At 53.1% G+C, this 24,597-nt stretch overlaps 1 protein-coding gene across 1 annotated transcript in view; it reads right to left on the reverse strand.

Annotated features, from left to right (window-relative positions):
* Positions 922 to 24,597, reverse strand: part of TTLL1 (tubulin tyrosine ligase like 1) — a 41,100-nt gene continuing 17,424 nt past the window's right edge. The window contains exons 4-11 of the mRNA XM_018048867.1: positions 20,429 to 20,637; positions 18,755 to 18,935; positions 17,440 to 17,574; positions 16,103 to 16,211; positions 12,419 to 12,562; positions 8,890 to 8,976; positions 6,262 to 6,425; positions 922 to 1,212 (exon numbers count right to left, since the gene is read on the reverse strand). Of these exons, the coding sequence (XP_017904356.1) occupies positions 1,083 to 1,212; positions 6,262 to 6,425; positions 8,890 to 8,976; positions 12,419 to 12,562; positions 16,103 to 16,211; positions 17,440 to 17,574; positions 18,755 to 18,935; positions 20,429 to 20,637 (1,159 nt within the window). The 3' untranslated portion in view covers positions 922 to 1,082. The remainder of the gene's footprint in view (positions 1,213 to 6,261; positions 6,426 to 8,889; positions 8,977 to 12,418; positions 12,563 to 16,102; positions 16,212 to 17,439; positions 17,575 to 18,754; positions 18,936 to 20,428; positions 20,638 to 24,597) is intronic.

Here is a 24,597-nt window from a genome sequence, read left to right on the forward strand (position 1 = left end):
AAGAGACACAGGGTTGATCCCTGCTTCAGGAAGATCCCCTGGAGGAAGGCATGGCAACTCACTCCAGTATTCTTGCCTGGAGAATCTCATGGGCAGAGGAGCCTGGGGGCTAACAGTTGATAGGGTTGCCAGGAGTCAGACACGACTGAAGCGACTTAGCACGCACACGGGTATGCCCATGTAACGAGGCTTCCATAAACATCCCCGGACTATGGAATTGGAAGAGCTTCCAGACGCGTTGGGAGGGTGATGCCCCGAGCTCCCATGCTCACTCGGGGCCCCTTCATCCACACGTTGCCCTGTGCATCTCTGCCCTCTGGCTTTTCCTGAGTTGTATCCTTTATGTAAACTGGTAATGGAGTAAGTAAACTGTTCCTCTGAATTTTGCAAGCCCCATTCACAAATTAATTGAACCCAAGGATAGGGTTGTGGGAACCTCCGACTTGTAGCCAGTTGGTAGGAAGCAGTTAACAACTGGACTTGCGATTGGTGCCCGAGGTTGTGAGTGTGGTGGGCAGTCTCGTGGGGCTGAGTCCTTACCTGTGGGATCTGACTCCATCTCCAGGTGTCCGAACAGAGTGAACTGCAGGACAGTGGTACCCACCCTTTTTGGGGACCCGTTTCACGGAAGACAGTTTTTCCATGGACTGGGGGGTGAGGGGTGGTTTCGGGTCGACTCAAGGGCATTACATTTATTGTGCACTTTATTTCTATTATTATTACATTAGATCCACCTCGGATCATCAGGCATTAGACCCTGGAAGTTGGGGAACCCCTGCCTCCAGGGGTAGGACAGGGTAGGACATCTGGGGCCACAGCAGAATTGCTTGGTGTGGGAAAAATCCTGATAGCCTGGAGCCAGAAGTATGGTGAGGGTGGGAGTGATGGAGAAACAGGGACGTTCCCCCAACAACAGACTTCTTAACCTTTCAAAGAAGTGCCTTTATTTATTTACAGGGTTTAGGAAAGGAAAAAAAAAGGTGTAGAAAAAGGAAATTCCAAAACAGGTGTCTTCGGCAAGGGCTGGGCGCGGTGACAGGTTTTGACCAGGTCCGGGCTGTAAGTGTCGCTCTAGGCGGTGGTCACTTCCAGGTGGTGAGGACGGTCCTCCCGGCATCTCTCAATCGGCTCCCTTTGGGCCCCAGCGACTGGCCCGGCCGACTTCTCAGCTCTCGGTCAGCCCCATCGCCCTGCGCCAGCTCCTCGTCATACCTAGAGACAGAGGGTCATCTCCAGGGTTAAGAAGCAGCCCACGGGCCTCCAAACCCGCCTGCCCAGCAGGTGGCCTTGGCAGCCCATCAAGGGCCATCCCAGGCCACAAAAAACACAAGCACAACCTTATTAAACTGTCACTGCGGACGGGTCCCACACCCTGCAGTTGATGTTTTCATACAGGCCACCAGATAGTCTGGCAATGGCCTCAGGGAAAGGCATGACATACCAGGTAGCCAGGGAGACAAGCGATGTCTGAAAATACATTACACTCAGCACCTCGCTCAGCATCTGTGGGGCGAGGATGACTAACCCCGGTCCAGACAGGGCACAGGGTGTGAGTGACCAGCCCAGAGGCGGCAGCCAGGACAGGGAGAGGCCAGTTTCACCTCCACCAGCTATGACCTACCCGCCCCTCCCCATCAACGCTCCTGCATCGGGCTTGTGCAGTGCTAAAGCACGGCCCAGGGATGACGTACAGCTGGTGCTTCTAAACCAGAAAGAACCTAGAACCTCAGCGACCCTGACCATAAGGCATCTGGTGACCTTTTCTCGCTGGGGTGGGGCCCCCACGAGAGGGGTGAAACCCACAACAGGTGTTTCGGGCCCTGGCACCACGCACCTCCATGGACAGGGTCTCCTATTCCTCCCAGGGCTTCCACCACCCTCCTGACTCAGATCCGTAGGCATCATGAGTCCCACTTCCTGTTGGAGGAAACTGGGGCTCAGAGAGGTTTATTCAGTGCTCTACAGTCACACAGCTGGTACGTGGCAAAGGTAGGGTTAAATGAAACCCAGGACTTCAGATTCTTGGAGAAGGAAATGGCAGCCCACTCCAGCATTCTTGCCTGGAAAATCCCATGGATGGAAGAGCTTGGCAGGCTACAGTCCCTGGGGTCACAAAGAGTCGGACATGACTGAGCAACTTAACTTCACTTAGGATTCTTAATTTGGAACTTTTTAACCTGAGGCTCAGAGTGTGAAGCTTCTGTCCACTGTTCTAATGTGTGTATAGGTGTCACTGCTGACCACACCCTGGCTGAGTACCCACCAAGATGTCCACATCAAATGCAAAAGGTACTAAGATGCTCAATGATGTTGTATTAACTACGTTCTGCTGACCTCTGAAAGAGGGTGTGTTTCCATTAAAGCTTATTCCCAGAATCACCATGTGTGGGTTGAGGGTGGGCTGGGTTAGAGATTTCTGAGGATGAAGGATGCATTTTCCGCACTGGGGGTGAAAGGGGAGGGTGGGGAGAAGGGAGGCCAGTCCGCTGAGTGTCATCTTCGTGGCAAACACAATGGGGTTTCCCTCTGCCAGACACAGGGAGGTCAGACCACAATCTGTGGGTCCCTCCCCTACCTATCTCCCTAAGGAGAGGCGATGCTGGACAGAGGACTCCCCAGGGATGCTGGTGGTTCCGCCTGTGTGTGGGGGGGTCTCCCAGGAGGTGTACTGGCCCCTCTTCCCGCGAGGGACTCCTGTTCATACATAATCACTCTATTTGCCTGTGTCGTGTCTACCTTACTGACCAAAGGGCTGGAGTGACCACCCCCTCTGTCTGGCTCATCCCCAGCACTCCTCTCGTGGGGAGTGTGTGTGCAGTAAGAACCTACTGAATAAGCAGAGGGGAGACACACAGGTGGGTTTCCTGTTTCCCTGGGCATTGGTGGTGGTCTGTGCAGCTTAAAAACAAACGGAAATGAGCACTTGGTGAGCAGCTGCCATCTGGGATGGGTGACTCCTGGGGGTGGTGTGCCCACCGACGGGGCAAGCGTGGAGGAGGGTCAGAGACCAGATGGCCCTTCTCAGGCCCCTCCTGGGCTGGCGGGCTGCTCTCCGGGACTTTTCACAGGCAGGATCCACTCACAGGGGTCAGAACAGTCATTTTTAGAAGACCATAAAAGCAGACCAGCATCTTCTGAGCTGGGCCCTGGATGGAGCAGATGCAAAGTACCAGCCCTGCAGCTCTGAGGCCGGGGCGGGGAGCTGGGGTGGCAACAAGAGTGTCTACGTCCAGGTGGGACACCAGGGTTGTGACCACGGGCAAGAGAGCTGGCCCCCGCTGGGACACCTGAAGGGCTCTTGAGGGCACCCAGTGGAATGCAGAGTGCCTGGCATGGCAGGACAGGACGGAGCCTGTGATGTCGGGGGCGTGTCCACCCCCTCCCCCAGATCCATCCTCCCCGATCCCCCAGCACCTCGGCTGCAAACCCGCAGAGACTCTGATGGGTCACTGAAGCGCTGGGGAGCAAGCCCGGAATGGAAGGACCCAGAACCATAGGCTCTGCAGTGAGACCTTTCCTTACTACCTCACCCGGGGAGAGGGTGGCCGAATGCATCGCAAGGAAGGTCACCTTTCTGTCTCTCCAACTGGAGGCACTGAGGCTTCTGACCATGCGTCTCACTGAAACGGGGCGTCTGCCCACACCCTCAAGGGGGCAACGGGTTGATGGTGGGCCAAGGGCCTAAAGCCCACTTCCGCGACCTCCGCAGCACCCTCAGCTCGATGAAGAGGGGCTCACCCAGGGCCCCCTCGCCTGTCTCAGGGCTGTCAGGACAGAGCCCACAAGGCCCTGCGTCACGGTTGTCACCCTGAGCCGCCCACAGTGCCAACCCCGGGAGGCTCTGGACATGCCCCCACCCGGCCCCACGCCCAAACTCTTCCCCTGTACCAAGGACTCTCTGTCCATCGGCAGCAATGGACAGAGCCTCCCCCATCCTCTGCCTCATCCTGGAAAGTCCCCGTCACCTTCCTGCTCTGAACCTGGCTTCCCCTCCCGCCCCTCGAGTGGGCCTGTCTTCTCTCCCACAGACCATGCCCCTGGGTCTGCAGGGGAACCCCCTCTCCCCCCACAACTTTTCTCCAAAACCTCCTTCCCAGGTCAGCAGAGTCCACTAGCCTTCCCTGCCATGTTGGTCACCTCTAATCCTCCAGGTCACTGACCCTAATTCCTTAAGATTCAGGCTCTCGGCTCACTGCTGCTGGTGACCTCAGTGACCAAACAGATGAGATCCTGATCCCCTGACCTACTGCCCTCTCTGATGACCTCCACCCCAGCTCAGCCCCACCTCGGGGGCACCCGACCTCATCATGTTCAGTGACCGCATCCCTTGCAAAACCTCAGCCGCCAGCCTTATCCTGACCTCTGCCCCTTCTCTTCCCAGCACGGTGTCCGACAGCCCCCCGCCTGCCCTCTCCCTGTCCTCAGCTGCTCAGACTTGCTGCTTCCCTGTCCTGCCCCTTCACCTGGCGAGCACCCCACCCTGGGCACTTCCACGCTCTGCCTACTCTATGCCTCGTCTGGATAGCAGACGTGCTGGAAGATACAATCCACCAGCCAGCTGGTCGCCCTTCAGGCTTGTGACCACCCTCCCTGGGCCCCGAGTGCTGCTCTCATGGACTCACCTGCGCTCCTGGGGCTGCACGCTTATATCCACACAGCAGTGGTGCTACCCGCCAGGGGCCTGCGATTGGTGCACGGGTCTAAAGTTCACAACTACTTCTTCACCGTTTTCAAATGTGAAGTGAGGGGCTTCCCTGGTGGCTTAGCGGTGAAGAATGCCACCAATGCCGGGAACGCAGGTTCGACCCCTGCTCCAGGGAGATCCCACATGCTGCGGGGCAAGTAAGCCCGTGGGCCACAACCACAGAGCCTGAGCTCTAGAGTGCGGGAGCTGTGACCACTGAGCCCACGAGCTGCGACTACTGGATCCCGAGCACCCTGGAGCCTGTGCCCCACAAGAGTAGCCACCACAGTGCGAAGCCCGAGCACCCTGCAGCTAGAGAGTCGCCCCCACGTGCAGCTGGAGAAGAGCCTGCCCAGCAGTGAGATCCAGCACAGCCACACGTAGATACAAACATTTTTTAAAACTTGAAGAAATGAAACTGTTAAATGTACGTTTAGACTTTACAGAAGTAGCTAGTGCGACCCTAACAGCTTCAGCCCTTGTGCTTGAGCGCTGCTTCCCTCTTTTCTTAGCCCCCTTCCCCAGCCCACACCTTCTGCAGCAGTGGTGCCCGTGACAACACCTACGGAGTGTCCCCCCACACTTCCTGCCCCGTCCACTCTCGGACCAGCCGCCACGTGCGGAAATGCCGGCCACACCGGGGGAGGGGGCACGGCGACCACCGCCCGGGTCACACGGATCACACTGCACACCCTTCCTGCAGCTCCTTCCCCCCGCCTCCCGGGCCCCAGCACAGCCCCACCCCGGTCCTTCCAACGTCCACTCACCCTTCCACCTTGAGAACGAGTCGGACCCGCTCAGCCACTGCCCTTCTGATGGGTTCTCACTTTCCACCACTTTATGTCACTATCAGGGTGCCACGTAACCCTCCGTGCCTTTGTTCCCATATGTGTAAAATGGAGCCAGTGACAACCCTCACCTCACAAGGCTGCTGGGGAAACGAGCTGTAACAATGGGTGTCAGGCCCTAAATGCTGTTTGCCTTCCTCTCAACAGTATTATCCCCATCAAAAGGTGTGCACCGAGCTCCCTTGCAGCTCATGCAGTAAAGAACCCCCTGCAGTGCAGGAGACCCAGGTTCAAATGGTGCGTAAGGAAGATCTCCCGGGGAAGGGAATGGTAAAACACTCCAGTATTCTTGCCAGGAGAATCCCCTGGACAGAGGAGCCTGGTGGGCTACAGTCCACAGGGTCTCAAAGAGCTGGACACGACTGAGCGAGTAACACTTTCACAGGTGTGCAGACTGAGCTCCCCGGTGTCACACAGGTCTCAGGGGTGGGCCAGCGTGGCTGGTTACTGCTCCACGGTGAGTGACTAGCTCCGCCCTGACAGCTCACCTGGCCAGTGCTTTAATATTTCTCATGCACTAGACAGAGACTAGACAGAGGCCTGGTTCAGCCCCCAACACTCATCGGCAACAAGATCTTTCCCATAACATCAAAAGGCAAAATACTCTACCCAATAAGGCGAGTTCACATGCGCCTAGAAAATCCTGGTTGGGCCCTGGCACACCCTCCACCCCCCGCCGCCCCAATCTGACACTCTCACGCGGCCAGTGGCACAGACCCACAAACTCACAGGATTTCATAATTGCCGAGGACTTCCCTTGGGGGTGACTTGTTCCATTTACAGTCTGGTATTTCACCGTTAGGGACCGCGATGTTGAGGGTGTCATTGATCAGATTGTACTTAAGGATTCGGTCGTTGGCAGTGCTGGAGGTGAGGGACGGGGACGCGTTTACCTGCAAGAGAGGAGACAGACCACGCCCTTCAGCTGGAACACCTACCCACCCTGGAGCACGGGTGAGCAGGGCACAAGCAAACACTGGCCGCCCCACAGTGCAGGTAAGGTGGTTGCTTTACACTGTCATACCTAACACCTTCAGGAAGCAGTTTCTGATCTATTTCCTTAGGTGAAGTATAACTTAGGAGATTCTTTGGCAGTCCAGTGGTTAGGACCTGGCACTTTCACAGCTGGGATCCCAGGTCAGGGAACTAAGATCCCACAAGCTGTGCAGCTCGGCCAAAAATAATAATAATAATAATCATTTAAAGACAGGATTAGGAACAGAACCTACAAATCAGTCACCACACAAATAAAAATCTTAGATCAACGTCCACCACAAACATAACTTCAGCGTCTACCTGTGTGGTGAGCTCCATCCTCAGCATGGAGAGCTGCCCAGAGCTTTGCTGGAATCGGTGACCCAGTGACCCTGACCAAGCAGCATCGTGGTCTGAAGTAAAAGGAAGTGCACTCGTGTGCTGCCTGCCCAGCAAAGCAACATTCTGAGCAGAGGAGAAGCCCATCCAGCAAGTGGAAAGTTAGTCCCAGAGGCCTCAGGGAAGGTAAGCAAAGTCACCAAGCACAGACGTTCACTCTGCAGAGAATCCCACGGGCCCCTGGTCAGCGCCTATTGACTCTTACTTTGCGCACAGTTGTAACAACCTTGGCGGGCTGCTTTCTCAGGCCTGGGAGGGAAGAGGCAGCAAATCTGAAAGTCATTCAGGCTCCTCCCCTGAATGGTCAGACCATGTGTCTATGCTGCCAGCGAGGCAGCTGATGTGCACAGTGGCAGGGGTGGTGCGGACCTCGGGTGCCCTGGAAATTACCACTGTGCTTTATCAGGCCATCCTGTGATTCTCATTACAAACATGCTACAGCTCAGATCTGTTATATTATCTCAGCAATAACCTTCACAGTTAAGATTCTAGTTCATCAAGGAAAACTTGACTTCCATTGAAGTCACATAAGATGGAGAAACTTCATGTTGACGGACATGAGTTTGAGCAAGCTGAGGGCGTTGGTGATGGATAGGGAAGCCTGGCAGGCTGCAGTCCATGGGGTTGCAAAGAGTCGGATACGACTGAGCGACTGAACTGAAGATGGAGGAAAAGAAAATATAAATTATTTTATGTCTGTAGATAAGACTGACTTAGCTATTTTTCTGCAGATGTGCTAAGCTGCCTCAGTCCGACTCTTTGTGATCCCATGTATTGTAGCCCGCCAGGCTCCTCTGTCCATGGGATTCTCCAGGTAAGAATACTGGAGTGGGTAGCCATGCCCTCCTCCAGGGGATCTTCCCAAACCAGGGATCAAACCCACCTCTCTTATGTCTCCTGCATTGGCAGGCAAGATCTTTACCACCAGCGCCACCTGGGAAGCCCAGCTATCTCTCTACGTGTACATGTCTACACACACACACACACACACACACCACTTTCTCCTATAACCTGGCTCTCCTGGCAGCTTCTCGTGAGGTCCTCACTTTCCCTGCAAGGACCACTCACGGTGACTTGCTCCAGAGACTCAGCTTTGGCTGGAAACAGCCTGAGCTAAAGGGCATGAGGTGTACCCGCCTCGTGGGTCACACAAGGCTCACACAAGGAGATGAGTGGGCAGAGTGGACGCCTGCACTCTCACTGCCCGCCTGGCCCCATGCCCCTCTCCCTGAAGCAGAGCGAAGCAGGACCACCCAGCAAGGTGGGCTCTGTGTCTGGGCCTTGATGGACATGCCAGCCCCTCCCCCACCACTGCTGTCATCAGGAAAAGGGCACATGCACCCCCTCCTTTCCAGAAAAGGCATCACTACACCCTGTCTGTGCCTTCAGATGGGCTGATAAGTCCACTTCCAGACTACGCCTTTGTCCCCAGAGTATGGTGTTCCTGATCTCTGGACAGAGCACTGTTGCCTCCCAGGACTTCCGGGGCTGTGAGCTCCCTTCCTGAACGGGAATAGTGTCCCCCAAGAGGATGTTTGGGGCCTCCGGAGCTGGACTCACCCGGAAGGACCCATCTGGAAGGGGGAGAAAAATAAAATAAAAAAAAAAGTACTTCTGGGGAATTCCCTGGTGGTCCAGTGGTTAGGACTCCGAGCTTCCACAGGTTCAATCCCTGGTCAGGGAACGAAGATCCCCGAAAGCTGCACAGTATGGTAAAAAAACAAACAAACAAAACAAAAAAACAAACACCCCAAAACGGAAGTGGAACCACAGGCTCTGGCGCTGTGGGCTGGGCTTGCAGGAGGTGGTTGACGGCAGTGTGCACATTTCTCAGGCACCAGCAAACCCTCAGACCTGATCATCTGTCCTCATCCTTCCGCCCTCGTCTCCGCCCGCCCCGGCCTGGGGCCTCAGAGTCGGGGCCGGGCAGGAGCGCGGGGAGGCCGTGGGGTGGCCAGGCGCGAGGTGGCGGGGCACAGGTACCTCGATGAGCCAGGGCTTCAGCTTGTCGTCGATGATGATGTCGTAGCCGTAGCACTCGAAGCAGTGCTTGTCGTTGTTCATCACGGGCTGCGGGGAGAGGGCTGTGGTTAGAGCCCGGGTCGGGGGGCCCGCTGAGACCCCTGGCGTGTGGACACGCGGCGCGGCACGGCAGCAGGGCCCCGCGCGGGGGTCTCACTTCTGAGACCAGAGGCTCTCCGCCTCCCCCTCCCCCGCCCCGCTCCCTCTCCCTGCTCCTCCCGTGGGGCTCCAGGGTGGACACTCCCCTCAACCTCAGATAGGGTGTTCGGGAAGCAACCACTGCGTCTCATTCATCAGAGGCTCAACAACCAGCAGTGAAGGTCCCCACCAGCACAAGACTGTCCTGACACACACACACACACACACACAAACACATGCACACACACGTGCACACACACACTTGCACACACATGCACACACACATGCATGCAGGCACACACATGCACACACATATACATACACATGCACACACATACACGCATGTGCGCACACACGCACACGCATGCACACACGTGTGCACATACACGTGCATACACACATACTCACATGCACACAGACACATACATGCATGCACACACACACTCGCACACACAGAGACACATGCACACACACAGACACACATGCACACACACATACACACATAGGTACACACAGATGTACACACGCATACACATACACACGTGCATACAAAGACTCACATATACTCACACGTACAGAGACATACACACACATACACATGTGCATGCACACACACGCATGCAGACATACATGCACGCACACACACATACTCACACGCACACACAGAGACACATACAAGCACAAACACACACATGCATGCACACACATACACATATATACTCACATGCACACATACAGAGATGCACACATGCACACACATACGTGCATGCAAACACACACTCACACATACACAGAGACACATACATACACATGCATGCACACATGCATGCACACATGCATGCACACACACACACACACATACACATTACACAGACGTGCACGCACACACGCACAGGGCCCACTAGGCTGCCAGTCCCTTCACAGGCCCCTTGGGATGCAGCTTATGAACCTCTGTTCTCTGTGACAAAAGTCAAATCCGTTTACTTAAGATTTTTGGATCCTCTTCTCAGTCTTTAATTCCACTTCATAAACTATTCTCCAAGTGTATAAAAAACCCACCAGCTGCTTGCTTACAACACAGACTCCATGCTGCCTGAGTGAGACCCTCTGGGAGAAGGCCAGCAAACAGTGGTGCTCCCTGGGGTTGTCTCTGCACCGCACAGTGAGGAAGAAACACAGACACGACTGTGAGGACCGTGAGGGCTTCTTATGCAGCAGTGGGTACGTGGACTCTACTTAGTACGCTGGATTCAGAACAGGAAACACCTAAGGAGGGGGGGAGCCCAGTGCAGCCCCACTTGTTGGAGGAAAACCAGCGTGCGGGGTGGGCTGTTTCATCACATGGAAATCTAGTGGAACCGCTGCATCTACACTGAATTCTGGTGTCCTGACCCGGATACCACCCACACTGCAGTCGCAAAAAGCCTCTGCAGAACAGGCAGTCACAACCCTCTGTCATCTCCCAGCCCCGCTGTCTCTGGCCCTCCGAGCATCCTGCCCCCAAGCTGTGGCTCCCAGCTTCTCCATCATGTCCCATGTCCTGTGTCCTGGGTCTGGGTCCCCTTGCGTGGTCCTTGCCCCTGCACCACGCCCTTCTCACAAGGTACTGCAGCCGCCCCGTCCCTATCTCTCCCCTAAATTCCCAGAAGGCAACACACTTGGTAAAAACAAGGAGACGTCCTAAATGAATAAAAATGGAATAAATGAATCGCTGCTCCCCAAACCCTCAGAGCCTTAGAAATGCCACAGCTTTTCAGCTCTGGAGCCCAAAGTGCAGGAGGAGACCCTCAGAGGCACCTGGCAGGGGAGCCGGCCTCAAGACGGCTGACCCCCCGGGGCCAGGGTACAGGCGTTCTTGGACAGCCAACGATTTCTCAGAGCTCTGCCAGCCAGGGGGACTGAAGCCGGCCAGGAAGGAGGTGGAGGGAGCTGGTTTAACCAGGCACTAAGGTGCCCGCATCCCCCGTGTTACAGCCTGGCTTGAAATCTGAGTCCAGGACTCCACACACATCGCCACCGTGAACCCCACCCAAGTGTCGAAGTTCAAGACGTGGCTTCTGTGGGGTAAGAGACTTGGAATGTGGCCCCTGAGATGTCTTTCTCCTACAGTTAACTAGACCAACTAAACCCTGCGTTCTCCCGTCGAGTCCACCCTGTGAGCCTGAGATGCAGACTGGAGGAGCTGGCAGGGCTCCGGAGCGCTTGGTGAAACAGGAAGAGCTCGATTCAAGACACGGGAAAGCCAGGGTGTCCACCAGAAGCGCTATTTTTCCATCCATAATTTTACTAGGCTGTTTCAACAAAGCTTTCCACACATAGGGGAAACAGCATAAACTGTCATTTTCCGAGATAAAATGGGAGTTGGGGGTCTTCCCTGATGGTCCAGCGGTGCTTCCAATGCAGGCGGCCCGGGATCGATCCTCGGTCAGGGAACGAGAGCCCACGTGCCACAACTAAAAGATCTCGCATGATGCAACTAACACCCAGCCCAGGCAAACAGATATATTTTGCTTTAAAAAAATTAGAGAGGGAATTCTCTGGGGGTCCAGAGGTAAGGACTCGATGCTTTCACGGCCATGGGCCTGGCTTCAGTCCCTGGCTGAAGAACTAAGATCTCACAGGTCCTGTGCCCTGGCCAAAAAAAAAAAAAAAGAACACGGGGTCGAGGAAGACCTTACTCTTCCACTGAGAAGACTGCACATATGTATTTCCACACACATCCACCTCGCTGCCAAGCCCGTATCACACTTCCTCTAAGAGCTTGCCTCCCCACGTTTCTGAGTCCGGGGAGTGAAGCTCTGCCCCCGGCCCCTCAACCCCCAGTGAGTGGGCGCCTACTCCAGTCTGCCCACCGGCTTCTACGCTACAACTAGCGGCCTGCGTGCTGGTGCTCCGAGGTGTATTCTTTACTTTTCCTTGGAAAGCAGATGCGCACCTGCTTTAGGACAGTAAACGAAGCAAAAACTGCAAACCAGCCAACAGATAGGAGACGAGAGTGAAAAAAGAGAGCGGACTCTCTCCCGCCCGAAATTTCTATGAAACAGCAGAGCAGGCGGCCTAAAAACAAGGAGGCTGCTGAAAAGTCTATCTCCAAAGCTTCAGCTTGTGACAAAGGCTCGCTCTCCACTCAGGGGGCACAGAAGAGCCAGGGGTGACGGACGTCAAGTGGACCCGGCCCGTCTGTGAAGGTCCCAAGGCCGTGGCTGCAGGAGGTAAGGCCATAAAAACCAGTGTTTTTAGCAAAAGAGCCACAAGCCCCCCCCCCCAATCCCAAACCATTCCCGGGTTTGCGCTGCCTCCTCGCTCTCTCTGCTCCTGGGGCTCCCGCCCACCCCCCGGGCTCAGGGCTCACCGCTACAGCCTTCAGGGACTGCACGATGATCCAGTGGATCTCGTCGAACAGCTTGCCGGTCACCTCCTTGCCTCGGGTGCTCTCCAGGTAGAGCCGCAGGTTGTTCACGGTCCACTTGCCCCCGTGGATGTGGTTGTAGTCCTCCTGGTCACGGAAATGAGGGGGTGGGGTGGGGGACAGGCAAGGCACCCAGGGGACTCAGCGCTTGTTCTCACCCTTGAGCATTTCCTGGGGCCCTCCCCTGTGGGGGGCGGGCACATGGGGACAAGGCACGTGAGCTGTGCCCCTTGGGGATCTGGGATGTGTGTTCTTAAAATACAGTCATCCCTGGGTATCCGCAGGGGATGGGTTCCAGGGCTCACTCAGAGTCCCAAATCCCTGGATGCCTAAATCCCTTACACGAAATGGCACAGCATTTGCGTGTAACCTACATACATCCTCCCCATCTCCCGTGTCCTTTAAGTCACCCCTAGATTACACATTGGGCTTCCCTGGTGGCTCAGGGGTAAACAGTCCACCTTCCAATGCAGGAGACATGGATTTGGTCCCTGGGAAGACCCCCCTGGAGAAGGAAATGGCTACATACTCCAGTATTCTTGCTTGGGAAATCCCCCGGACAGAGGAGCCTGGTGGGCTATACAGTCCATAGGGTGGAAAAGAGTCAGACACAACTAACAACAACATCCCTAAGAGAAATCATACGAAAAACTAGGCCAACTGTCCAGAAGTACCTGTCCTTTTCCAGTCACAGATTCTTTTTATCATTGAGAAAAATGTGCTTACTTAAAAAAAAACTCTAGAGGCATGAAGTATACGCTTTATGCAAAACACTGACATAGGCAAAGATATATAAAACACGAGGACTCATCTGTTTGGGGGCCTATAGGAATGTTATTTTATCCGAATGATCTCACAGCACTGCTCTCCTCTCAGCTTGCAAGACTGTGCATTTCAGGACCTGGCCCTGGTCTCTGATCTCCTTCTCTTGCTCATCCTCCACTGTGGGAAACCCTCCAGCAGTCAGGATGAATCTAGCCTCCTGGCAGGCACTCCCAGGGCAGCTCTGAGGTCTCCTGACCTTCGGTTACAGGCAGTCCTTTGCAGTCGGCCCCTCTGGCTGGATTCTGAGCCTCCCAAGAGCAGAGACTGTCTCGCCATCCTGGTACGGAGTGCAGGGTGGCACTCTGCACCCAGGGGTCCCCGGTGGACAGCCCGCCACACTGCTTCACAGCCTTTCTGTGTTCCATATAACATCAGTTCTCTCTGCAGGGCTAAACTAGAGCCATGCAAGGCTGAAACCGAGGTTTCTCGGAGTAGGCACTTTTTACGTTAAAAAGCAAAGCACTGACAATTAGGATCAACGTGGCAAGTACTGCTGCGTCTGGGACGTGGAGAGACGCCAGACTGACTGTACTGCCTCCGCTCTCTTCTGCCATTTTAAACGAATGGTTTCTGGGGACCTCCCTGGCAGTCCAGTGGTTAAGACTGTGCGCTTCCAATGCAAGGGATGCAGGTTCGACCCCTGGTCAGGGAACTAAGATCCCACATGCCAGGTGGTGCAGCCAAAAGAAAAAAAAAAAAATTTCTGTTCCTTATTGATGGAAATGGTGACCTAGTGACTGATGTCCCGAGAAGGCTCCTCAGATGAGACCACCCTCCCAATTTCAGTCTGGCACCCCCAGGTCGAGGCGGCTTTGTAGGTCAACCACTGTGCACTGTCCTAGGACATGAAATGGACAAGAGGTCAGTCACCGTCACTCCCCAGCTCCGCCCAGACCTCAGGGAACGTGCTACTTGGCCACGAAGGGCCTGTCGTTGCTTAGCTGTCCTCCAAATGCTCGTCAGTTCTGTGCTGTGTCACCTGAAAGATCACTTTCCCCTTCTTGTGAGTATGACATCTTGGCCGCGTCACCCCTTCTCCTCTAACTGTGAACCTTGTAACGATGCTGCTCTCAGAAAAACCTGACAGGCAGGTGACATGGGGTCGGCCTCACGTGGAAGCCACTTGCCACCCCCAGTGACAGGTGGCCGTGGTCACATCATTCCACGACCAGCAAGGTAGAAACCAGGGCTGCTGTTTGAGAGCGAGGCTGGGTGACTTGCCCAGGTCACACAGCGGGTGAGTGATGGACATCGGATTGAGCCCAAGCGGGTCTGACCAAATTCTTCAGTAGGGTTACTAAGAAAAGCTTGCTTTCAATCAATATTTACCCTCTTTCTGCTCCAATGACAGAAAAAGACCAGGGTATTCAGGCTTCCATTCAAGCAAGATGCAAGTAGAGGAGGGTCTTTCATAGAGACATGAGACCTTTGGGACTTGTGTGCCAGGACTGGGTCAGAGCCTGGGTATAGCGCCCGGTGTCCCAGCCTTCATTGGCCACTCCAGGGCCCTCTCTCACCAGCACCCTCGCTCGGGGCTCCAGCGGCCTTGACTGCTTTCAGCTCCTGCAATGCTCCTTCCACACGGGCTGTGCCCTCTGCTAGAATGTTCTTTCTGCATCTCCACCTGGGGAACCCCTGGCTCAGACTTCAGGTGTCTGCTCAAGCCTGCTTCTGCACAGCAGCCTCTGGCCAGCTGGCCTCCGGGATCCTTCATTCCAAGCTCCTCCAGCTCTGAGTCTCTACCTTCAGAGCACGCAAACTGTTTGTGACACATTCCTCCACACGATTACTGGACAACTATCTCCCCTGCAGGCTCTGGGCTCCATGAGCGCAGAGATCAAGGGAATTTCTTCCCATCACTGTGCGTGTGTGTGCTCAGTCATGTCCAACTTTTTGACCCCATGGACTGTAGCCCGCCAGGCTCCTCTGTCCATGGGATTCTCCGGGCAACAGTACTGGAGTGGGCTACTATTTTCTCCTCCAGGGGATCTTCCCGACCCAGGGATCTGATTCACATCTCCTGCATCTCCTGCCTTGCAGGCGGATTCTTTACCGCCTGAGCCATCAGGGTAATGTACAGAGACAAGGCCAACTGGTGGCTGTGTAGGACCTGGAGCTCTGTGGGCAAACTACAGGTTTACGATTTTGTTGAGGTGATGGTGGTGGTGGTGGTTGGGGTTTAGCCGCTAAATTGTGTCTGACTCCTGCAACCCCATGGACTGGAGCCCGCCAGGCTCCTCTGTTCATGGGATTTCCCAGGCAAGAATACTGGAGTGGGCTGCCATTTCCTTCTCCAGGGGATCTTCCGGGCCCAGGGATCAAACCCGCCTGTCTTGCGTCTTCTTCATTGGCGGGTGGAATCTTTACCCCTGAGCCGCCTGGGAATACTGCCCACACTGTAGCCCTTAACATGGGGCCAACCCAGGGAGGTGCTCAGTGAGTGGATGACCATGCCTGAATCCTCTCCTATAATCCTCCCAACTGCCACAAGGTGATAATATTATCTCCTTTCACAACTGGAGAGACTGGGGCCCTGACACTCACTTAACTTACCCCCAAGGTCACAGAACTAGAAAGACAGGGCTTGGACATGGGATTTTCTTTCTCCAAGTGCCCCACCCTGACACAGGCTGGCACTCGGCTTGGGCAACCAAACTGGATACCTGGGGCTCCCCCTCATCAGTGCCAGGGCATCTTGAATCCAACTCTTCTACCCACCCACCCTGTCCTGCAAAGAGAAAAAACAAAGAAACCCATGAAATCAGTCCGTTTCCTTAAGCTTAGTTGAAAAGAAACACTTACCCCATGTTTCTGAATGGCGACATTGGTCAGATGCACAAACATGTTGTCCAGCTCACTGGTGCTCGGGGTGTATTTCACTGTGCAGAAGCGGCAAAATCCAAGTTTATACCTAGGTGGGAATTTGGATCAACTCAATGCTCTGAGGACAAGCATAAACAAAATATCACACTTTCTTGTCTTAAAAGAGCTGCCAACATGGATGTACCTAGAGATGGTCATACTGAGTGAAGTAAGTCAGACAGAGGAGGAATATCATATGACATCCCTTATATGTGGAATCTGAAAAGAAAGGGCACAAATGAACTTACTTACGAAACATATAGAGACTCACAGACTCAGGAGAACCAGCTTATGATTGTCAGGGCTCGGGGGAAGGATGGGGGAAGGGACAGTTAGGGGTTTCCAGATGGACATGTACACGTTGCTATATTTTAAATGGATCATCAGTAAGGGCCTACTGTCTAGCACAGGGGACTCTGCTCAAATGTTATATGGTAGCCTGGATGGGAGGGGTGTTTGGGCGAGAATGGATACATGTATATATGTATGGCTGAGTCCCTTCACTGTTTACCTGAAACCATTACAGCATTATTAATCGGCTATACCCCAATAAAAAGTTTAAAATAAATAAACATATTAAAAAACTGCAAAAAAAAAAAAGAGTTGCTTTTTGTTTTGACCTTTCAGAAGAGTTGCCTTGTAAAATTTTTATGGTTCTTTTTATATAAGGGGTTTATTAAGATATAATTTATATGCCATAAAACTCATCCACTTAAAGTGTGCAACTCAACGGTTTTGGGTATGTTCAGAGTTGCGCAACAATCACCATTACACTCCAAAAGGAAGCCCTGCGACCATCAGCGGTCACTTCCCAATCCCAGTGCCGGGCAAACACCAAGCTACTTTCTGTTCCTACAGTTCTGCCTATTCTGGGCATGTTGTAGAAACGGAATTGTACAACACGTGGCCTTCTGTGTCTGGTTTCTTTCTCTGAGTATGTTTGCAAGGTTGCAAAGAGTTGCTTCTTAGTTTTAAGATTCACATTACTGTCAAAGTCATCATCTTACTCATCATGGACCATGTGCCAGGCACTGCAAGTTCAGGGAACTTGACCAACGACCAGCCTAACAACCCTCGCAAGGGTCCTGAGGAGTAGGAGGCGTCACATCAAATCGGTCTTTTTTTTTGGCCACACCTCGTGGCTTGCAGGATCTTAATCCCTGACCAGGGATCGAACCCAGGTCCCCTGTAGTGGAAGCACTGAGTCCTAAGAAGGGGACTGCCAGAGAATTCCCAAAGCACAGTTTTAAGGATGGAAACAATCCCCCAGCTCTTACATGTAGCAGCGCAGCGGGCGGTACGTAGACACCAGAACGTACAGGCGCAGGTCGAACTTCCTGCCGCCGATCAGTAACGGGTTGTTGATGTACAGAGAGATCACGTAGGCTTCCTTGGTGGACTGAGTCACGAACCTGGGTGCGGCAGAGAAGGCTGAGCTTAGATGCAAACACCAGAGGGCTTTAACAGGGAACAGACCTGAGTGTGCCAAGCGGGAGGGGGTCAGGGAGGGATGGATGGCGAGTTTGGCCTCAGCAGTGGCATCAATATTATATACAGAATGGATAAACAAGGTCCTACTGTAGTACACAGGAACTGTAGTCAACATCCTGTGATAAACCATAATGGAAAAGAATATGAAAAAGAATATATATATATAACTGAATCACTTTGCTGAACAGCAGAAATTAACATTATAAATCTGCCTTACCTCAATAAAATTAATTTTTAAAGACCAGAGATCTTTAGTTGGCTGGTGACAAGCTTGCTGCCTCTCATCAAGTGAGAGGCTGGTTTGTGGGGAGGAAACAGGGGCTGGGGTTTGGGGGCAGTATCCATGGAGAAACCCCCGGGGGCTGGCATCATGTGGTCAGACTTCAATGCAGGACACGAGGCGGTGTCCCTGCCATTCCTGGGAAATCCTGACCTCGCCCACCCGTAAAGGACGGCACTCACGGTCCAGGCATTCCCCAGCAGTGAAGAACCTCACAGAGTCAAGGAGTGAGGCTCAGCCTAAATCTCCTGGGGTCCTTTGCTCCAAGGAGCCCCCAACCCAGGGAGGAGGCCTGACCTGACTGTGCCCAGGTCTTCTCTCACCCTGGCCGCACACACTGCCCGGTGCTAGGGTCCATCTCCAACTTGCCCCCGTGAGGCTGGTGCCACTGTGTCCCCAGTTTATCCGGGTGAAAAACCCAAGAGTCCATACAACAAAACCGACTCAGGCGGTGGGTGTCAGACGGGGTGCAAGCCCAGGCACCCAGGGGTTAAGCACGTGCTTCGCCCCCTCAGAAGCACCAGGACTGGATGGGTCTCCCCCCAGCTTTCAGAACAAAGAGCAGCTGGCAAGGCTCCCTGCTCCTGTGACCTTACCCTGCTTTACACACCTTTCTCCAGGTGAGATTCTATGCCTGGTGATGCTGCTGTGGCCACAAGGCCTTGTCCTGCCGCCAAGTGTACACATGCACAATTGCTGCACACCCGGGAAAGCAAGCAAGCCCCCCCGCCCCATTCCCCGCCCAGCCCACCAGCCCGTGGCCGAAAGCCTGACGACACGAGGCAGCTGCTGCAACGCGCACGGGACGCCCGTCCACTTACGAAGAGGTTTTGCTGTCCCGGGACCACTTTTTGATCTGCGAGAGCTTGTTGATCAGGAAGATGCCCTTTCCCTGGGCTTTGCCACAGGGTTTCATAATCCACGTACTCGAGGGGCTTTTCCGGAACTCCTCCACAAACAGGTTGTAGTCGGCGGGCAGCATGTAGGTGACGGGGACAAAGTCTGAGGATATGGCAGACGGGACAGTGGTGAGTCAGTCCAACAGGGGCCACAGATAAAAGAAACACCGCCACTGCCTTTCCAGGGCCTGTGTCGTTACCCTGCGCCCCCTGCCCAGCATCTGATGGAGCGAGGACTTCTGCCGTTCAATCCATGTGAGACAGGTACGTCTTGCTTTATTGCACTTCACAGATGATGTGTTTTTTGTCAAAATGAAGGTCTGTGGCAACCCAGCATGGAGCAAGTCTGTTGGCGCTATTTATCCAACAGCATCGGCTCACTTTGTGTTTCTGTGTTACATTTGGGTAATTCTCACACTATGTCCAACCTTTTCATTATTATGTTTGCTACTATGTTTGGCACCGGCTCACTTTGTGTTTCTGTGTTACATTTGGGTAATTCTCACACTATTTCCAACTTTTTCATTATTACGTTTGCTATTATGTTTGGTGAACTATGATAAGCAATCTTGATGTTACTGGGTGGGCTGAGACTTAACGGAAAAACCCAAGGGAACTTTCTGGCCAAGCCAATACTACTGCAAAAAAAAAAAGACAACTCACAGAAGGTTCAGATGATGGTTAGCATTTCTAAGTAATAAAGTATCTCTAAATGAAGGTCTGTGCATTGTTTACTTAAGACACAATGCTACTGCACACTCGACAGACCACAGTTTAGTGTAAAGATAACTTTTACATGCAGTGGGAAACCAAAAAAATTCATGTGACTTGCTTTATAGCAATATTCACTTCATTTATTTTTTATAATTTTGATCTTTTTATTTATTTTTGGTGGCACCGCATGGCTTGTGGGATTTTAGTTCCCTGACCAGGGATTGAACCCAGGCCCCTGGCAGTGGAAGCATGGAGTCCTAACCACTGGACCATCAGCGAATTCCCACTGTGGAATTTGCTTTCTCGTGGTGCTCTTGAACTGAACCCACCATCTCTCCGAGGTCTGCCTGTAATGAGTTCTCTCTTGGCTGCGTGCCAGTTACTTTGTAAATCTGTGCCATTTAACTCCCACAGCAACCTCTGAGCTCGGCATTGTTATTATTCCCATTTATCAGACAAGGACACTGAGGCCCAGAGAAGTCACATATCATTTTCCCCAAGTGTGCGAAGGGATTCTGAAACTTTCCGCCAGCCCAGTTTCTCTCACAGGATGCTGCATGGACACACCGCTCTCTCTGGGCCTTCCCAGACACAGGATTTACCCCTCCCGGCAGTCTGCAGCCCATGGAGTGGCCCCCACCCTCCTGAGCACATTTCCAAGGCAGTGACACAAACTCAAGATTCCAAAGCTGAAGCCCTCCCCGCCTCCTGCCCTGCTCCTCCGTATCCCGTAAACACTCAGAAAGAAAGAGGTGCTCACAACTCGCACAGACACACTCATCCCTCAGAGCCAACAGCTGCCATCCCTGTGCCGTGTGCCAATGGGGGAAAAAACGCCATGGCTGTTTATTTAAAAGGTGAAGCGGCGGAAAGGACACGAACCCAGGTAGAGGTACTTCCCGCTTTCGTCCTTCTCCGCCAGCGGGCTCCCTTCCTTCTCCAGCTCCTTCCTGTATCTCTTGATGTTTTTCACCATCAGGTCCTTCCGCGTCAGCTCATAGTGGTTCGGGAAATGGTTGACTATTTGATCATCCGAGAGCCGGTAGCCAGTTTCGACACTAAAAACATTGCGGATGGTCTGCACGCTCATCCTGAAAGAGAAGCGAAGAAGGGACGCGCGGGACGAAAGCTCAGGGTGTGTCCACGTGGAAGGAGGACTCGTTAAGGCCCAGGAACCTCCGACCAGGAAGCATGTTCCTCAGAGCTTACCTGTCCCCAGCCGGCACCTGAGCCCAGAGGGGTCCAGCCTACGGCAACAGGATGTGTGTCTGAGACGATACCTAAACAGTCTGGGGCGGGGGCTGCTCTGAGTCTGTGCCCTGACTGGCTGTGCTCTCTGGCACAGAGTAGATGCTCAATAAATGTTTCTCGGTTAACGGTAACACTGATTATCGATATTACACAAGCCAGACCCTTTCTGACTATGAAGTCAAGAAATTCACTGACTCAATATCTGCACCCCAAGTCAGGAAGGACAGGGACCCCTTAAAACCAAAGCCCCAGGGACTTCCCTCGTGGTTGTCAGGGACGTCAAAATGGAAGCAGTCTTGTTCAGGCTTCAGAAGCCGGAGAGCAGGCCTCTGACCGACTCCTCGCCCCGCCTGGATTACACGCCTGCATGCAAGCACACCAACTGCTACCAGCAAGTCAAGCGGCACTTTGGATAAGAGAGGGAGAGGACCCTGGATTTCCTCTTGAGCCCCTGGAGGCCTGGCCAGCCCTCTTGGGTCAGGAAAATCCTGTATCTCACAAGGTTTGAGACAAACAGGATTGTGAAAGTGAACCAGAGCTGCATTTCTGAAGTTTGCGCAAACTGCTGATAACATCAGCCGCCCAAATTGCAACGTGAAGGCTCACCCGTGGCGTGGGCACGCCATCCGGGACCTTTTCCCAACTGAGGCTCCAGATACTAAGGGATGTGCCAGTGCTGGTCAAGCCTGGAGTTGGTCGGCCCAGTTTGGTGATGCGCGTGCCGTTACTTTCCTCTGCTGTTCCTATTTTTCTTCTTTTAATGATTGTATATTGAAATTAAGCCAAGTAATCCTCTACTAAATATTGAAACTGTTTGTGTATAATGTTTCTTTTGTTAATGAATCCTTCGAACCTAAAAGTGACCAGGGATCCCCCTGGCATTGGGAACATGGAGTCTTAGCCACTGGACCCCCAAGAACTCCTTTTTATGTTATATGATATCCTATTTCACACTGTTGCCACAACAAGAGGAAAAAAAAAAAAAAAAGCAGCTGTAATTCCTGAATACCATCAAATGTTATTCAGGGTTCAAATCTCCCCGATAGTCCGATAAATACTTTTCAGAGCTTTTGCAAATGAGAAGCCAGGCCTTCTCATTAGTTGCTCTCTCTCACATGTCTTTAAATCTATACTTTCTCCCCTACCTTCCTTAAATTTTTTTTCTAGGCAATTTATTTGTTGAAGACACTGGATGCGTGTTCTGCAGGGGTTCTCACAGCTTCCTTGTTTACTCTGCTCCCCGGGGCCCTGCACTTTCTATAAACTGGGGGTCAAACCTGGAGGCCCAACAAGCTGCAGGTGGACGGGGAGCAGAGCTGTGGCCGGGGCAGCACGCGCTCCCACAGGCCGGCACATCCATCCTGGAGCCTTTCCCCTCAGGATGTCAGTGACTAAGCAGCTCCACCCAAGAGAAATACAATGTGACCCACGCAGCTGAGTCATACGGTGAATTTTCTAGTGGGCACATTAAAACAGAAGTTAAAGAGGCAAGAATAATTTTAATCTGACTCATTGGAAAAGACCCTGATGCTGGGAAAGTTTGAGTGCAGGAGGAGGAGAAGGGGGTGACAGACGATGAGATGGTTGGATGGCATCAGCGACTTAATGGGGCAAACTCTGGGAGACCGTGAAGAACAGGGAAGCCTGCCATATGCTGCAGTCCGCGGGGCTGCAAAGAGTCGGACACGACTCAATGACTGAACAACAAACAACAGTTCAACATCTTATCATCTCAACATATAATCAACACAGAAATTAGTGGTGAGGGACTTTACACTCGTTTCTCCAAGCTGGAACCGGCAGCGTACACCATTCGGGCACATACACCTGTGTTTGCATCAGTCACACGCAAGTGCCCTCTCGCCCTGTGGTCAGCGGCTCCAGTCCTGCACAGACGTAAATCCTTATTTCGTGAGGGGTTACAAAATGGCGAAAATTCTCCTTTCTCATTCCTCCTTCATTTATTGGCAGGAATGTTTCCATGAGGAGAAATTTTCCTTCATGGACAATTCAGACAGCCCGTGAAGGGTTTCTCCAGGGAAGACTGAGTGACTTTTTTCCTGCATCAGTTTTCCAAACGGTGAGCTGGCTCCCTGCCCCCCACCCCCCGACCAAGTATGTGTGATGAGGTATGTTCTGGGCCCCTATCACTGCAGAACAAACGACCCAACGTTCGCTACCTAAGATAACCACCGTGGTATGCTATCTCTAGGTTCTGTGGGGTCAAGAATTTGGGCAGGGTGTGGCTGAGCGCTCTGCCTCACGCGGCACTGAGGTCACTCAGGGGGATTCAGCCAGCTGGTCTGGGAGCCCGAGCAGGCTTTGTCCACAGCTGGCACCTTGGGGGGGTGCGGTTCCCCCACACGACAGTCCTGGGACGGGCAGGCTTCTCATCTGACAGCTTGAGGCTCCAGCTGGGGCTTCCCACACAGGAACGAGAAGCTGCCGGCTTCTTAAGGTCTGGGCCCCGACAAAGAACACACTGACCATGTCCCACTGGTCAAAGCAATTACAGAGCCCACCCAAGGTCAGGAGAAGGGGACAAGACCCTCCTCCCACCTCCAGAGGGAAGTAGTATCAAAAACACAGCTATTTGTAGAGGGGGGTGAGGCTACACAGCATATCTTACGAGATCTCAGTTCCCCGGCCAGAGACTGGACCTGGATCACAGTAGTGAAACACACTGAGCCCTAACCACTAGGCAACCAGGGAGCTCCCCACTGTGGCCATCTCAAATGTGTCACAAATGATGCGGCTGGTAAAGAATCTGCCTGCCAGTGCAGCAAATGCGAGAGACACAGGTTCGATCCCTGGGTCGGGAAGATCCCCTGGAGAAGGAAATGGCAACCCACTCCAGTATTCTTGCCTGGAGAATCCCATGGACAGAGGAGCCTGGTGGGCTGCAGTTCATGGAGTCACAAAGAGTTGGATACGACTGAGCAGCAGGCATGGTGTTTGGTTTCAGTTCTTTTGGGGGGCATGTTTATGAACTCAGAGATTCAAACACGCATCATGAATTTCAATCTGTTTCAGTTAATTCTTACTGAAGCTCTAGTTCTCCTTATTTCGGGCAGAAGGAACTCTCTAAGTTGCCTCCTGAGTCTTATTAATGGGAATCTAGTAGTCCTCGACCACGTCTTTGCTCTCCCATAAGACAAGCTACTCTGAGCTCACCTTGCACAAGCCTTCCTGAGGCCTGGCGACAGACACTTCTGCAAGGAGCAAGGGAAACGTTCACCTACTGAGTAGCCTGACTGTTAAAGGGCCCCAGTGCTCTGCCTTCCTTGTTCTGTATCCTGTGTCATTTTGTATCAAGTCCCTTCTGGAGAAGTGAAATAACTTTCCCCTTGAATTTGAGCCAATCCAATGCAGTTCTTTGGGCTTCCCTGATAGCTCAGTTGGTAAAGAATCCACCTGTAATGCAGGAGACCCTGGTTCGATTCATGGGTCAGGAAGATCCACTGGAGAAGGGATAGGCTATCCACCCCAGTATTCTTGGGCTTCCCTTGTGGCTCAGCTGGTAAAGAATTTGCTTGCAATGTGGGAGACCTGGGTTTGACCCCTGCATTGGGAAGATCCCCTGGAGAAGGGAACGGCAACCCACTCCAGTATTCTGGCCTGGAGAATTCCATGGACTGTATAGTCCACGGGGTCTCAAAGAATCGGACACGACTGAGCGACTTTCACTTCACTTCAATGCAGTTTTTTGGCCAAAAAGAACGGCAGAAGTGATGGTGTGCCATTTCTGAGACTGGCCCTTAATGGCCTTGAGAGCTGCCACCTCTCTCTTGGGCCCCTGA

The sequence above is a fragment of the Capra hircus genome, chromosome 5, assembly GCF_001704415.2.
Source record: "Capra hircus breed San Clemente chromosome 5, ASM170441v1, whole genome shotgun sequence".
Lineage (NCBI taxonomy): Eukaryota > Metazoa > Chordata > Mammalia > Artiodactyla > Bovidae > Capra > Capra hircus.